This window comes from Podarcis pityusensis (assembly GCF_964106645.2).
Source record: "Podarcis pityusensis genome assembly, chromosome: 1".
Taxonomy (NCBI): Eukaryota; Metazoa; Chordata; class Lepidosauria; order Squamata; family Lacertidae; genus Podarcis; species Podarcis pityusensis.
In genome coordinates this window covers 115,969,344-115,985,280 of record NC_138028.1, presented here as the reverse complement: position 1 = coordinate 115,985,280, position 15,937 = coordinate 115,969,344, and the positions used below count along the sequence as shown (strand labels likewise).

The 15,937-nt window shown below is 47.4% G+C and overlaps 1 protein-coding gene across 4 annotated transcripts in view; it reads right to left on the bottom strand.

The window, feature by feature from the left end:
* PDE11A (phosphodiesterase 11A) overlaps positions 1-10,916 on the bottom strand; it is a 162,191-nt gene extending 151,275 nt beyond the window's left edge. For all 4 annotated transcript variants that reach the window (XR_013991157.1, XM_081023757.1, XM_081023758.1 and 1 more), the window contains exon 1: positions 9,285-10,916. Coding sequence is in view for 3 of the 4 variants with exons in the window: in XM_081023757.1 (XP_080879883.1) it covers positions 9,285-10,103 (819 nt within the window). In the remaining variant the exon portion in view is untranslated. The remainder of the gene's footprint in view (positions 1-9,284) is intronic.
* Between the last annotated feature and the right edge of the window lie 5,021 nt (positions 10,917-15,937).

The following is a 15,937-nucleotide window of genomic DNA, read 5'->3' as shown; positions in this document are numbered from 1 at the left end:
AAAGGAACTTCGATCAGAAGGTTGGTGGTTCGAATCCCTGTGACGGAGTGAGCTCCCGTTGCTCGGTCCCTGCTCCTGCCAACCTAGCAGTTCAAAAGCACATCAAAGTGCAAGTAGATAAATAGGTACCGCTCCAGCTGGAAGGTAAACGGTGTTTCCGTGCGCTGCTCTGGTTCACCAGAAGCGGCTTAGTCATGCTGGCCACATGACTCGGAAGCTGTACGCCAGCTCCCTCGGCCAATAAAGCGAGATGAGCGCCGCAACCCCAGAGTCAGTCACAACTGGACCTAATGGTCAGGGGTTTACTTAAGGAACTTCTCCAGGAAGAAAAACTATGTGAGGAGGGAGTTTTGCTGCACATTTTGATGCTAAATGTGTAGTTTGGCCCTTAGTAACTACCAATATGCACCAAATGCCTGAAAATAGTGGGCGACTATTCTAAGACATGTGCCCAAGTTCAGCTAGTGGCGCTAGTCTAGGCACAAACATGTCCAAATTGGTATAGGCAAAATGTGCTGTAAGTGCCGTCTTCCAGTCTGATCCAGCAGCTCAGACTGTGTGTCTGAAGCTCTGTAAAATAAAATGCTGTAATGTCATCAACTATCTGGGAGCTGGATTTCCCCTCTCTCTGCCAAATTATTGGTAGGTAGGGCTCTAACTTATTTTAAAGGGCTATGTATGCCTACAGTTAGTTCTGAGCCAAAATATGTTGCTTCCAGGAAGTTCCGAGCTCTGCTGTCTTTTTATAAATTAACACTTTGGTGATCTAGAATCAAGTGTTCTCTATAGCGGCACAAAATAATTGATTTTCTGCAGTTATAGGCACAGTTCAGGACCTTGCTTTGACTAAGCACTGAGTGTTTTCTACACGCCTTTACATCAGTGGAATTTCAAGTCACTCATATGTCACCAGGGACACAATCCAATTCAAAGTGAATCAATAGTAAAGCCTTTCATTGATTTCAATGAGTCCAGGTTCCAAGGAAGGAAAGCAGATGGCTGCCAGGGGTGGGAGGGCGAACAGCAACAAATACATCCAATATTCTGTGAAAAATTGAATCTTAAATACGAATACTTTGCCTTATTATGTCTCTGTTCCAAGACATAATTTTTTAAAAAAATCAATGACTAGCATTTACTTATTTAAAGCAATGTCTTTACAAAAGAAGCACCCTCCTTCTTGAGAATCTGAATTTCCAGTTTCTATGTGGCTATTCTCTCCTGCAATGTACCGGTAAGTAGGCTCAAATATCCCTTTTTCTCCCATTTGTTGTTCTGAAAGAACACTGACAACACATTTTCACTTCAAGGCTGATCAGTCACCTACGTTCACCATTAAAGACACTGTAAAAAAAATCCCCACAACTGCTATTAATTTTTAAGTAGCATATTGTGAACAATAACAATTATCCGATAGGGAACATCTGTTGTTCACTTATATTTGCTCAGGATCACACAGCCCTTTTATCCTTTACACACAATTTATATAAGCAATTGTTTCTCTTGTTTAAATAATATGAAATTGTCACACATCTGATAGAGACAATAATATAATTGGAGGTTGACTGAAAACCTGCTTTTTAACTAATAGAAAGCCAACCTTTAATTATCACTTACAATTTATTAATTTTTTTAACTTTACACATGGAGTGAAGTAGAATTCAAGACCTTGCCAACAACAAAAAACAAATGAACAATTTTGAGGCACGAATGAAGTTATTATTGATTTGTCTGAATCACGCCATTTCTGCTCCAGAAAACAGAAAAACTGGTGTTGAAGATGGTTCGGAAACTTCAGCTGCTGCAGAATTCAGCTGTCAGGTTGCTCACCAGGGCAAGACAGTTTGAGCACCAATCCTGGCCCAAAAGCACTGGCTGCCAATTAGTTCCTGGGCCCAGTTCAAAGTGCTGTTTTTGACTTATGAAGCCTTAAGAGGCTCAGGAACACAATACCTCAAGGAGCGCCTCTCTTCGGATGGACTTAACCCGGACCATGAGATCATCATCTGAGACCCTTCTATTGTGTGCCTCCTCCACAAGAGGCCTGGAAGGTGGAAACACAGAAACAGGCCTTTTCTGCAGTGGCTCCCTATTTGTGGAATGCTCTCCCTGGGGAGGTTCGGCCGACACCTTCATTATACATCTTTCAAATCAATTGGGGCTTCTAAAAAAGGAGCCAAAATATTGTTGCTGGTTGGGTAAGCAAAGTATGGGTTTTGCATCAACTCCTCTTCCCTCCCCAGAAAGCCAGGCAGGGGTTTAATCTCTTTTGCCAGTTTTGTGTATCAGTGTCTCCCCTTCACCCCCAAATGAGCTATTGGGGAGGTTCCCAGCCTTACTTCTTAATATAAATGGTAGCATTTGCGGCTTCTATTTCAACTTCTCCTTGGCAAAACCTCATACCTCTCACAAAGGCATTATTCTCCTACCAGGAAGTAAAGCTTTCCTCCAGGAATTCTCTATTCACGTCTGCCTAGCTAAGCTGCAAAACTGGCTGGGTGCTTTGCCAGACTTTTACATTTGTCAACAATGTTTTCTATTGTATTTTAAACAGCGACAGTATACAAGAACACAGCAAGAGGGAAGAGCAAACCCCCTTTGTATCTCGCTTGTTTGCTTTTTGCAGGCTGTGTATTTGTGATAAAAAGGAGATTTGTGATACATGCCAGTGAAGGGAGCATTTGCTGGGTTCACACAGCCAAGGGTATTGCTGTATTCTTGTGACTGGTAGGTTGCTGTTGGCAGGTTTCGTTGTGTGTGTCACGAGTAGGGGTTGTATCCAACTAGGTTCTACTCAAGAGAAGTTCCATTTAATTAAATGTCCCTAAGTAAGTCATGCTCCTGCCCACCTAGCAGTTCGAAAGCACGTCAAGTGCAAGTAGATAAATAGGTACCACACCGGCGGGAAGGTAAACAGCATTTACGTGCGCTGCTCTGGTTCGCCAGAAGCGCCTTAGTCATGCTGGCCACATGACCTAGAAGCTGGCTCCCTCGGCCTATAGAGCGAGATGAGCGCGCAACCCCAGGCATCCGCAACTGGACCTAACAGTCAGGGGTACCTTTACCTTTAAGTAAGTCATGCCTAACAGTTTCAACAGGTCTATCTCAATAGGACTAGTACTGGCTATAGTCCATTAAGATTAGCATAATAAATAATAAATGGAAATAAATGGAATAAAATTTATAGACACAATTTCACCAAAATAGAGAGAAACTCAGATATATAAGCTAGGCGCGAAATGGCTCCTTAAACAGGGTTACAGTCACCAAAACGAAATGCCTAGCGGCCATTTTTGGGGCCAGATGCTTCAAGTCATGTTTTTCAATACCACTTTTTGGTTCCTTGAAAGTCATTCCGATTGTGAAGATAAAAGATAACTGGTAGAATTCTACGGGATGTGTGTGAAAACGGTCAAGAGCCAAGGATCCCCAGGCACGCACCTCCAGATGGTAGAGACGTCAGCTGCTATCATGGCACCTCGGCATCTTCACTTGGTTGCACATGACCAATAGCCCGGTACAAAATGTGCCTGGCAAATTGGACCCAGGATCTTGCAGAGTAAGTATTCAGAGTTATGCCATCAAAAACAAACACCTTGTTTGTTCGCCACTCTTCATCCACCTTGTGCTTCTTTAAAGAAGTTGTAAATGATAACCGAGAGGAGAAACAACGTAATTTATACAGTTAATAAAGTTTGCTCTGCTGTGGCAGCTTCTGTTCTCAACACTGGATCTTCACATGCTTTTTCTTGCCACCCAAGAGAAACCAGCTGGAGGAAGAGGAAAGGACAGGGGGTGGAGAGCTGTAGGTCCTTTCCCCATCCTTTGGACCCCGTGGGAAACTCAACAAACCTGTTGTATCTGCAACTAGGTGTAGAGAGTGCGGCTGAATGGGACACAGCTGTGGGCAGCCTGAGAAAGTACCATCCACCTTGGGCCTGCCATAAAAAAACAAGTCTAGAGTGAGAAACTAGGGTGACATCTGCTCTTTCCAGGAACTCTTCTTGTTGTGAGAATTTTGCAGGTGAGCAGAGAGTTTGTGGGATCCTAGGTGGAAAAACTGAGACTGATGGTGTTTGTTAGAAGGAAAATGAATTGGTATTGAGATAGATAAATAAAACTTTGTATTAATGTAACTTATTAATATGTAACCGCATGTTTGTAATATTTTTATTTAAGTTGTCTGTTGTTGCTTCAGTTTTCTGTGCAACATTTAGAGATTTTTTAAAATATATTAAGCGGTATAGAAATTAAATAATCAATCATCCTTCTCCTTACTTATTATGCTGGTGCACCATGCGCTTCACAGAGCCTTGAGCTTAATGTTATCCATCAATGTGGCAGGCAGATGCCGTCAAGGATGTATGAAGAATGGAGAAAGGGAAATTGTAATGCTGGGCTGAAAATCAATAACTGGCCCTCAAGTGAAGTAGCATGTGCAACACTGTTTGAAGCGTGTGTTTACCGCACAGGGGGGTATTACTGTGTGTTCAAGACTAACTCCTTTTTTTACAAGGATTTCAGAGAAAAACAATGAAGAACAGGACTGGAAGAACTGGAATAGCTTGCCTAGGAAAAGGATTTATCTGAAATAACAGGATACAAAGCTATTTGAAAGAGCATTCAAGTTGTCAAAGCAAAAGGCCTCTGATCCCCTGCATTCTGTGGGATTCACTACACCTGTGCCATCAAAAGAGCACGTCTCAAAAGGAGAAACAAAAGGTACCTCTGGTTACAGACGCTTCGGGTTACAAACTCCGCTAACCAGGAAGTGGTTGCTCCAGGTTAAGAACTTTGCCCCAGGATAAGAACGGCGCAGCGGCAGCAGAAGGCCCCATTAGCAAAAGCATGCTTCAGGTTAAGAACCGTTTCAGGTTAAGAACGGACCTCTGGAACGAATTAAGTTCTTAACCCGAGGTACCACTGAATTGTGCTCATCCCTGCATAAAAGGGCAGTGGGTGCGGTAAAGAGGGTTAAAGCAGCCCGCAGGGCAAGAGGGGATATGATGCTATAGAAACAAAGGAATGGCTGCTACTGCCAGGAACCTGGTTGTTTCCACAAGTGGCAGGATTCAGCCCTGAACAACAAGAAGTTACCATTACAAAGAAGGCAACTTGAGACTGGGCTAACTTGGAAGTTTGGGGCCTCAAGCTTGTTTGACTTTATAAATTAAGCATTACTGTTTTTACGACTTGTCCAAGACTCCTCTTTGTATCCCAGGACTGGGGCTCACAAATGGGCACTCAAGAGGGCTGGAACTGTGAAGTTTATGCAAACTTCATCCCTGTGCTTTTGAGAGACATGGGCAGTGTAGGTGCCAAGTCAGCAGCCAATTTACTATTGGTCACTTTGGGGGTGGGGACTCCTCACTGATAGGAGATGGCGGCACTGGAGGCAAATCAACAACATCTGGGGACTCAAGATTGAGAAAGGCTGGTATAAAGAGTGGAGAGCTGGATGGAGGGAAAGGATGCAGACACTCCTAGCCAGATACCTCCTGTTGTGGATTTGCCTCCAGTGCCGCCTCCTCCTATCAGTGAGCAGATGGGACTACAACTCCCATCATTTGTAGCCATCATGGCCAGCACCGATTATGGGGGTCATAGTTCAGGAACATCTGGAGATCCAAGGTTAGAAAATGCGGTTCTAGACTGTTGTCCCCCTCCTTGGGCTTAAAACTTCTTAGGGGTCCCAATTTCACCTTCCCCCATCCCACTAGGAACTTCCTCAGGGATGTGCAGCTCCAACTGCCCAGCCACCTCTCGTTTCTCCACTGGATCAGACCATCACCTCTGGGACATCTCCATGGGACTCATGACAACAGCAAGGAGAGCTATTGGAAGCCAACAACCCAGAAAAATGTCAACAGAAATCTGATGCACTTTGTATGCAGGAGAGTGAAGAAAACAAAACTTCAGAATGTTGGCTGGATGGAATTGGTGGCTGTTGAGAAAGCAAGAGAAGTGGGCATTGTGTCAAGGGTCTCTGTGATTGTGCATGTCTGGCCTCTTCCACTACTGGGATATGCCCCCCCCCCCCCGCTTTTCAATACACCTGAACCCTCAGTTTGAAAATGTTTTTTCACCCCTGCCTTGAAGTCTGATGAATCCTTTGTGAGAGATGAGTCTTGCTTTAGATCTGGAAATAGAGGAGGGAAATCTTCTTCAATCGTCTGGCCCAGACTCCGTACCAGTGACCCAGCTACACTAGAAGATGCGCCAATACCTAAGGGCTGTACTTGCAAAGAATGAATACGATACTGAACAGATTTAATGAATATTGCATCTCGCCCCAGTTCTTAGTCCTGAGTATTTCACAGGCCATCTGTTCTCTCTGTGTCCAAATGAAATGTCTTGCAGGGGAGGGTGTCCCCCCCCCCCAGATTTTTTACAATGAACATGTCTAAAACTCAATAAACAAAAGTTTGCTTTTATATCACTTCCCCCAAATCAATTCATTTTATCTAACAGCGATAACTTACACCATATCAGTGATTTCACAGGGTAACAAGGTACCAAATAAATTGCAACTATCCTGTGCTTTTTTTTGGTTTAAAAAAAAGAGGTGCAGGGACATAGATGCCAACACAAAATAGCTGCCATGGGCAGAAAAAAGAGGCGACAATACTCCATGACATGGAGTACCTTCATTAAAAAAAGCACCTCTGCAACTATCCTTATAGATTTGTATCTAAAATAAGGCACATTGTATGAGGATTGAAGATTTTACCTTATGATTTACTTAAACTATTTGCTAGAGAAAGTTAAAGAATTGCTTACAAGAAGTAAGCAAACTTAGAATTCATGCCTTCCGAGAACAGGTCATTTTATGGATTAGTAACTTCTAAACAGCAAGCAGCAGAGCACAGGACTAAACGGAAAGCTCTCAAATTGCAGTGGGGAAAGTATAGAATTCCCAAAGGATCTCTACTGAGACTCGGTTTTTTATTTATCAATGATCTGGAGGCAGAGAGGACATAAAATTTCTGGGTCAAATTGTTCAGAATGGTGGTGAGAGCTCAAGTAGACTGTGGAGAGCTTAAAAGGATCTGTAAATAGTGGGTGAAGGGGGAGATTGGAAATACGCAATTGTGCAAAAAATATATGCTAAAGGGTTCCGAACTTAAGGAGGCTAACGAAAATCTATACTTTGGGGTAAGTCAAGGTGCAAAGATAGCTGAGTGAAAACAAACTCAGAGAAAAAGGAAAATTCCACGCTGGGAATTATTAGGCAAGCCGTTGAGAATGAAACAGCTAGTGCTTGTTACACCTTTATAAATCTATGATGGAAGATAATACAAACCTCAGGTTGCCTCCATCTCAGATAGGATAGAAAAGGCAGTCAAAATTATTGAGGGGTGGGAGCTATTTCCTATGAGAAAAAGACAAAGCAAGCAGAGGTTTTTTTTGTTTAGGCACGGAGAAAGATGACAAAAGGGGAATATGGCTGATGTATAAAATCCTTTGCACAACATATAATTCATTTATGGATCTCACTACCACAAAAACATGGCAATGGCTACTGGCCTAGGGGTTATTTATTGAACTGTTGTGAGATTTGTCCATTTTACCTACGATTTGTCCAGAGCACACTACAAACTGCAACTCAAGTCCCAGTATGCTGAATGAGCCATTCTAAACAGTAACCACTTTATATCACACTCTTAAAGTGTTTAAAATAAAGAATTATGGTAACACCAGTTATGGCCACATACACAAGATCACACTTTTACTTCAATTAATTAATCTGAAATAACTACTATCACCAGGCTCCCAAGTGTCAATCACTAAAGAGCTACTTTTTTATGTTCCATACACAGTATTAAGACAACCAAGTGCAAAATATATACATACTGTGTGAGTTGCACATGTATATTTTGAAGGGACATGTATAAGTTTTAATTGACATGCTCCCATGTATACACCCTGTATACTTTCAGGTATGAGCTTCAGTATAAAACTTAAGAAGTGGCCCTAACATGGATCAAAAGTCCCATAAGGGAAGAGTCATAGAATACATGTAGCCGAGTGCTTTTTTTCAGCTTGGGTGAATTCATGCTAACCTTAATTATTCATAACAAAACCAAACTATGGCTTGATCTACACCACTACAAAGCCGATTTGTGTGAAAGAATCACGGCATACAAAATTGCGACCTAGACAAAGTAGGGGACAAATCTCAGGTACTCATCCATCTAAGAACTTGATGGTGCTTCCTAAGAATTTGATGAGGGGCGCACTAAGAATTTGGCTCAAATAAGATTCTGAAATTAAAAAGTATTTTGCCAGCTCAGGCAATGAATGGTGTGTTTACCTGCTACAACTGTGTCCTGTCCTTCCTCTGAGAACATTAGAGACGTATTTTAGGATGCAACTTATAACCACCACTTCTCTGGAAGTAAACCTCATGGAACTCAGCGAGAGTTACTTCTGAGAAGGTATGTCTAGGATTGAACTCTTAAGTCTCACAACTCTGCCAAATTAAGCAAGGCAAGTGAGGACAAGGGACTTTCTCAAGGCCACCCAGTGACCTTTGATTTTACAGATAACTGTACTACACAGAGAATATTTAATACGGAAGCACAAGAAACAGTTAATGAGTTGAGAAGGAACAATGTGCCATCCATGGCATTGACGGCCATGCTAACCACTAAAAACCTTACAATTCACCCCACCTGACCCCTCACCACCTAATAAATGTGTGGAGAGAAGCCAAGCCCACACTTGCTTGAAGTCCATTCTCGAGACCACTCAGTACACCAACACTGAGCTTAAACAAGTACAGTAATTGCAATGCACAGCTGACTACTTGTGTGGTATTTTTAAAGGAACTTACACATGACCCCCCCATATGAATCCTCTAAGCCAGGGGTGAGGAACCCCTACCTGCCCCCCCCATGATGCTGGGCTCCTCCTACCCCCAACAGACCACCATCACAGATGATTACTGATGCTCCCTAACAATATTTGGGTTCCCCACCTCTGCCCTGGCTTTGGAAAGCAAGCAAAGGTCTTGAATGGTCCTCTTCCCATGCTGCTGAAACTAGCATTTATCAAGTTGGTTCCGCGTATGCGCGTGCACAATATACCTGAGTGTTTCCCCAATCAGATTTACAGCTTGATGCTGTGCACTGGTGCATTTGTTCCCGTTTCACTACTACGACAGCGAGAGCTCGCCTTTGCACGGCTGCTGTAGCATAAGCCGCCTCGGGTGCCGACCGGCAGAAAGGCGAGTAGCAGAACCAGGAGCCCCCCAAAGCGCGCGCCCCCGGCCCCTTCCCTACCTGGTAGGCGTCGGGGATGTTGACGGTCTCTCCGTGCTCGGCCACGTAGCCGATGATCCCTTTGCCCCAGGGCACCTGCACCTCGTTGGAGTTCTCGGTGCTGTAGCAGGGCAGCAGCGGGGTGCCGGCGTGCACGTCGAAGACCTTGGAGACGAGGCTCTTCTTGCCGGCGGCGGCGCCGCCTTCGACCAGGAAGAGCGAGCCCCGGTCGGCGTCCACCATGAGGCACACGAAGATGAGGATCTTGTAGCTGAGGGCGCCCAGGTCCAGGTCGTTGGAGATGTCCTTGACGAGCTCCAGGAAGAACTGCCGCTCGTTGTGCTCCTTGAGGTGGCGCTTGTAGTCCAGGGCAGTGGGCGGGTATTGCGGGAGGTTCACCCGGGACTCCAGCAGCGCGCTCAGGATGTGCGCCGTCGTGGGCGGCAGCGAGCTGGCTTTCCTCAGCAGGGCCCTTCTCCGCGCGCTGCTCAGCGGCTCCTGCGCCCGCGCGTGGACGTGCTCGTCGTAAGTCAGGTTCACGTGGATGGCCTTGGAGCGCGCGAAACTGCGCCGGAGCTCCTTCTGCGACGCTCGGCGCTGCAGGCCGCCGGCCGCCGTCTCCGGAGGGGCCACGGGGCCGCCGCCCTTCGCCAAAGAGGAGCCGGGGCCGCCCAGCGCCGTCGGGGTGCCGTTGCTGCTGTGGCCCGGCCGCTCCTCCGCCTCGGGAGCCGCTTGGGCGAGGAGGGAGCTCCTCCTCTTCAGCCACTTCTCCACCAGCTCCGGGTGCCTGTCCAGGAAACTTTCCACCGCCGCGAAGTCCAAGCCGGCGGGGGCCGACATGGCGGCCTCGTCACCTCGAAGGCGCACCGCCGCCACTGCGCGCCAAACTTTGCCGTCCTCGTTACTTCATGCTGAAAAGCGGAAGATAAGCGGCAGCCAGCCGCCGCACTTGCTGCTTGCTAGCGACTGGTGCGCCCGGAGAAGAAACCCAGGGCGGGTTACAAGCCGTTCGGCACGTGGGGGAGCAGAAGGTGCCCGGGCTTTCCCGCCCTCTCTTGGAGCGAGCGAGCAAACGGATCCATCCGCCTCCGAGCCCGGCTTTCTGTGCCCTTCCTACCCCCGGGCTCCTCGCCTTTCTCCTTCACCCCTTCCGTTGTTCCGCGGCGCCCCGTCGTCGTCCTTGCCCTCGTCTCCAGTCCAGGTGGCTCCCGCGGGGTTCTCGCGTCCTTTCGCTCCCGGTTACTTGCAACGGGCTGCTGCTGCTTCTCTGGAGATGCGCGTCAAAGCTCTCTGCTAACTGCCGCTCCTGCTGGCGGCGGCTCCTGCGTAACCCAGCCGGCCGACCACTAAGAAGGCGGGGCGGGAGGACGCGTGAGCGGAGGAGGAGGCGGCGTCCGGGAGAGGCAGCCCGTAACCGGAGCATCTTCTCTTTCCAGAGGCGATCACGTCGACGGTCGAGCTTCTTCGGAGCGGGAGCAGCGGATGAATGAAGGGGTTTATTGGAGGGGGGGGGGGTGCAGTGGCCGAAGCAAGCAGATGATGCCCGAAGCTGCGAGGTGCAAATCTCCCCCCCCCCCAACGCATGAGCATCAGTAGCGCAAGGGATAGTTGCGCCACGGTGTTATTGGGTTAATGGCTCCAGAAAGGAAATCTCAAGGCTCCAGAAAGGAAATCTCAAATCTTAATGGCATTCGAGGTCTGCCATTAAGAAATGCAAACTCTGGGAGAGGTGCCGCCGGTCAGCTATCGATTGTCATGGGACTATGCGGGAGATTGGGGGGAGATGTTTCTCGCGTGCGCTTGTGTATTAGTGACCACGTGTCCTATTGTTCGAGAATGTGACTTCTGTGCATATGTTCCTCATAAAAAAATAATAAAAACAAACTCCTTTTCCTTAAAATATTTATTTGGAGTAAAGCGTCGATACAAATTTTTAAAGAGCATGCTTCGGTTTCTGAAACATAACAGCCTTGAGCGTACACTCATCTTCTAAGGCAAGACTGGAGAAGTGGAGCCTGCTTATTTTTAATAGCAATGCACTTCTAAGTAAGGCAGTAATTCTAACCATAATTTCAAGTATACATATGTAAAAGCCGATGAAACAGCGGGCGTGGAGGTGGGGTCTATAAGATTCGCGGCTTGGGATTGGCAGGAGGTGTTTTTATCTTGCAATAGTACTGTACTGCCGCGTCCCCTTGCAACCCGCACATACGTCATTATGGGAATCGCTAACGAAGGATACAGCGTTCCATAAGGAGGGAATCCCCTCGCGCCGCCCGATCCTGTTTACTCGGAAGGAAGTCCCAGTGAGTTCAATGGCCTTTACTTCCAAGTAAATGAACGTGGGCTTGCAGCCTTGATTTGCAGCTGCGGCCATTGTCCTTTTAACTCATTAAAATCAATCTGTCACGCTAGCTTTAATGGACTTGCTGGAGCTTAGGAATGCAATCGCATCGATTCCTCTTGCAGGAGGGGATTTGAATCGCAAAATGGGGAGCCGGAGGCTTGCAACCACAAATACGCGGGGATTATAATACACAGAGACGAGAAGGTGCGCTTGTGCGCCAGATGGTTTATTGTTTTTTATTTATTTATTTACGCTGGGAGCCTCCCCCTGAAGCGGTTGCGCGCACGTGGTCACCTTTCCACAGAAATGTGCAGGTCTCACAGTCCGATTAAGATGAAGGAACCGCGAGCACACATGCGGCTTCCGAGCCTCCGCCTCCTCCCCCTTCCGCGGCGAGACGAAACCCCGACCGCCTCTCCGCTGAGACAGACTGACGTGGAGCTATTTTTACGCGCACGTGGAGCAGCGCATTCAATGCCGAACCGATGCCTACGCAAAAATGCTGAGGAACCTCAAGTCATGGATCCCAGCACGTGAAAAACGTACGCTGTGCAGGGACCTGAATGAAAGCGATGTCGGTGGGGTGGTGGTGGGGAAATATGAATGAGATGCCAAACCTTCTCAATGGAAGCTAGCACACACACCGCCATCCTATAGCACCTGAGAGGCACCCTGGATTTTAGGAAACCTGAAAGGCACCATAAATTTTAGGGTGCTGTTATGGTTCGTTTATAGGAACCCTGAGAGGCACCCTAGATTTTAGGGTGGTGTTGAGGCTCGTATAAATGCCAGAATCTGCTTTCAGTGCTAGGGGCAAGTACGGGTGTTCGTGCTTAGAATGTGCAGCGCCTTCAAGCATGTGCAAAGTTCTTTTCTTTGAAATCAAACATGTTAGCATTGAATGTTAATTTCAACGATAGCGTTGAATGTTAAGTGCAATGTTAGCATTGAAATTAATGGACTTCAGTGGGTCTACTCTGAGTAATGCTTAGCAGTGGTATTCAGCTGAGGGCAACCAAGTCAGAATAAATAATATCGCGACAGGTTGAGCCTCGATAGCCCCTTGCCAGCTTTCATAAATTAAGCAAAGGTGGGGAAGGAGCCCAAGACATCCGCGAGAGAGACGGGGCGATCGAAGACAGACACGTGGAATTTGATTACGTGGGAGGTGGTTGAAAAAGGACTGAGCTCTCCAGCCTCCGCTGATACATAAATTGATTTGCTCTCCTTGCTGCAGTCGTTTGAGATTGTAGGTAGGAGGAGCTACTTGGCGTCTGACGATCAGATAGGACAAACTTTCGACAGAAACTGTAATTGAAACAGACGGCGGAACGGGCTCTTCAAAGGCTCTGACCTAAATATCCGTCCTAGATTATAACGTCGTTGAATTTAAGGTGGTGGGGGGGGATGTTTTAAGTGCAAGCAAAAGCCAAAGCCAGCTTCTCAGCGCTGCTGTGTTTGCTGGTTGGCTGCAGATCTAGCTTTGATTTGCTAAAAATAACCTATCTCTCTCGGTGCAAGGTGATGGGCTTTACTATACGGACGTAATACACCAACCGATGGCTTCTCATTGAGAAACAGCGCATCGCGAAGAGCAGAAAAACTTGTCAATTGTGATCGCGGGAGGGCGGCAGGCGGAGAAGCCCTTTCCGAGCATGCGCAGAGGCGAGAGGAAGGGATTTTTGCATGCACGATTTGCCAATTTCTTGCTCCGGAGTGTGACTCTGAGCTCTTGCTTTGGGTGCATGGAGGACGACGTTCCCTCCACCATCGATGGCATGGGGGTAGGTGGTCCCGCCCCCCCCCTCCAGATCAAGTAAGACAAAATAAATAAATAACTGACCAATCACGTCGGTTCTGCCCCCCCCAAAGTCCTGCCCCTCCTAACAAAAAATCCTGGCTACGCCCATGCTTGACGGGCTCACGAAGATGCTCCACGACGGCACCCGGTTTTGCTACCGCGTAGCCGGGAGAGGGAAGAGCGCTCCACCGCGAAGATCCTTGTCTAGTAAAGGGTGGGGAGGGCAGGTTTGCAAACGCAGCTCCCGCTGCAGGAAGCGGAGGCAAACGATCTTGCCCTCCTCTGCTGGAGCAAGAACCTCGCATGCAGACACACACACTGCAGGACTTGGGAACTCTCCTTAAAAGAGGTTTTTTTCCCCTTGTGTTGTTTTTTTTATAAAATTCAAACTCTGGTCTTAATGGTCGGAGGCCTCCCACCACACACCCCAAGATATATAAAAAGGTAAAGGGACCCCTGACCATTAGGTCCAGTCGTGGCCAACTCTGGGGTTGCGGCGCTCATCTCGCTTTATTGGCCGAGGAAGCTGGCGTACAGCTTCCGGGTCATGTGGCCAGCATGACTAAGCTGCTTCTGACGAACCAGAGCAGCGCACGGAAACGCCATTTACCTTCCCGCCGGAGCGGTACCTATTTATCTACTTGCACTTGACGTGCTTTTGAACTGCTAGGTTGGCAGGAGCAGGGACCAAGCAACAGGAGCTCACCCCATCATGGGGTTTCGAACCACCGACCTTCTGATTGGCAAGTCCTAGGCTCAGTGGTTTAGACCACAGCACCACCCGCATCCCTCCAAGATATATATATATAGTTGTAAAATATGGTGATGTCTATGCACGGCCTTGCAGAGCCAGGCAGAGGCCCGGGCCAGGTAGATAATGTGCCCCTCCCTTTTTTTTACCCTGGGGATAACTGAAGTCTTATAAATAAGTAAGTATATAAATAATTTTGTGAATATGCTGACCGAGGCCCCCTTTGGAATCAGGCCCGGGCCAAGTGGTCCATATGGCCCCCCCTCTGTCTGGGCCTGTGTCTATGACTTCACCTGCTTCCAAAAGTGGCAAGTCCTGCGTTTTGGAGAACTGGACTCCTGCCTGTAAAAGCCTTGTTGTTGTTTAGTCGTTTAGTCGTGTCCGACTCTTCATGACCCCATGGACCAGAGCACGCCAGGCACTCCTGTCTTCCACTGCCTCCCGCAGTTTGGTCAAACTCATGCTGGTAGCTTTGAGAACACTGTCCAACCATCTCGTCCTCTGTCGTCCCCTTCTCCTTGTGCCCTCCATCTTTCCCAACATCATGGTCTTTTCCAGGGAGTCTTCTCTTCTCATGAGGTGGACAAAGTATTGGAGCCTCAGCTTCAGGATCTGTCCTTCCAGTGAGCACTCAGGGCTGATTTGCTTCAGAATGGATAGGTTTGATCTTCTTGCAGTCCATGGGACTCTCAAGAGTCTCCACCACCACCATGTAAAAGCCTAGGTATTCATTATGACACTACTTCTACTACTGGCCACCAGGGGTCGCCGCTGCTAGACAAAGTAGACAAGGGGGGGGGTTAATTGGTTTGACTCCACATCAGCTTCAAAGCAGACCCTCGCAGAAGATGCTCTCTAGAGGGGGCGGCAGGCAGAGAAAACTCACGGGATAAGAAGGGGACTCCCCTGTGCTTATTCCACGTCTGTGATCGCGAGCTAAGTGGAGTAGCTAACTCTCCCCACCCCAAATTCGAAATCGTTACAACGCTTTTTGTTAATATTTAAGCGGATTTCTACATAGCCACACTTCGCTTCCTGCCTCCCCCCCCCCACGTGTATAGACTTGCGTCATTGCCATGCAGGCTATCAAAGCAAATGAGCAGAGCTGTCAAGCAAGGAGACAGCGCGGTGTCTCGCGGTTCCGAGGCTTCAAGCTTTCTGGAAGATCCTCGCCCTGAAGCCTAGAAATGTGGGAGAAGCTTGCCAGTCAGGCAGGAGGAAATACACGCGAGCTCATAGGCCCCCCTTGACCTCCCCGTCCCTGAGCAATGCCATGGGAAAACTCAACCTTCGAGGGCTTTCCCCTCTCCACCATGTCTCTGGTGGCTGCCATGGAAGAACTGCTCCCTTTTAACAAAACCGCACAATTCAGTTTGATCTGGCGCATTTTTTTTACTTGGAGCAAACCCCGCTGAATTCATAAATCTATAAGCAATACTTTAAATCTTTATTAAGAAAACTGACAAATATATCAATTAATATATTTCTTTCTTACTCTCGTTTCAAAAACTATAAAGTATTAGATAGGGTTTCTGAACCTTGCTTTCTGTTAGCCTCTCTAACAGAGCCTCTGTCCGAATAATTTTTACAGCTGCCAAAGTTTTGTGCTAAGTTTTGAGCTGTAAACCCCACCTTTTGTGCCACCCTCCAAACTGAGTAATTGGGGGCCATAAGGACACCCCCAAACCCAACGTCGTCCAATTGACTCCAAACCAACCTATATCCATATAGGAGCATGGGGGACACTCCACTTTGGCACTGGTTTGGAGTCAATT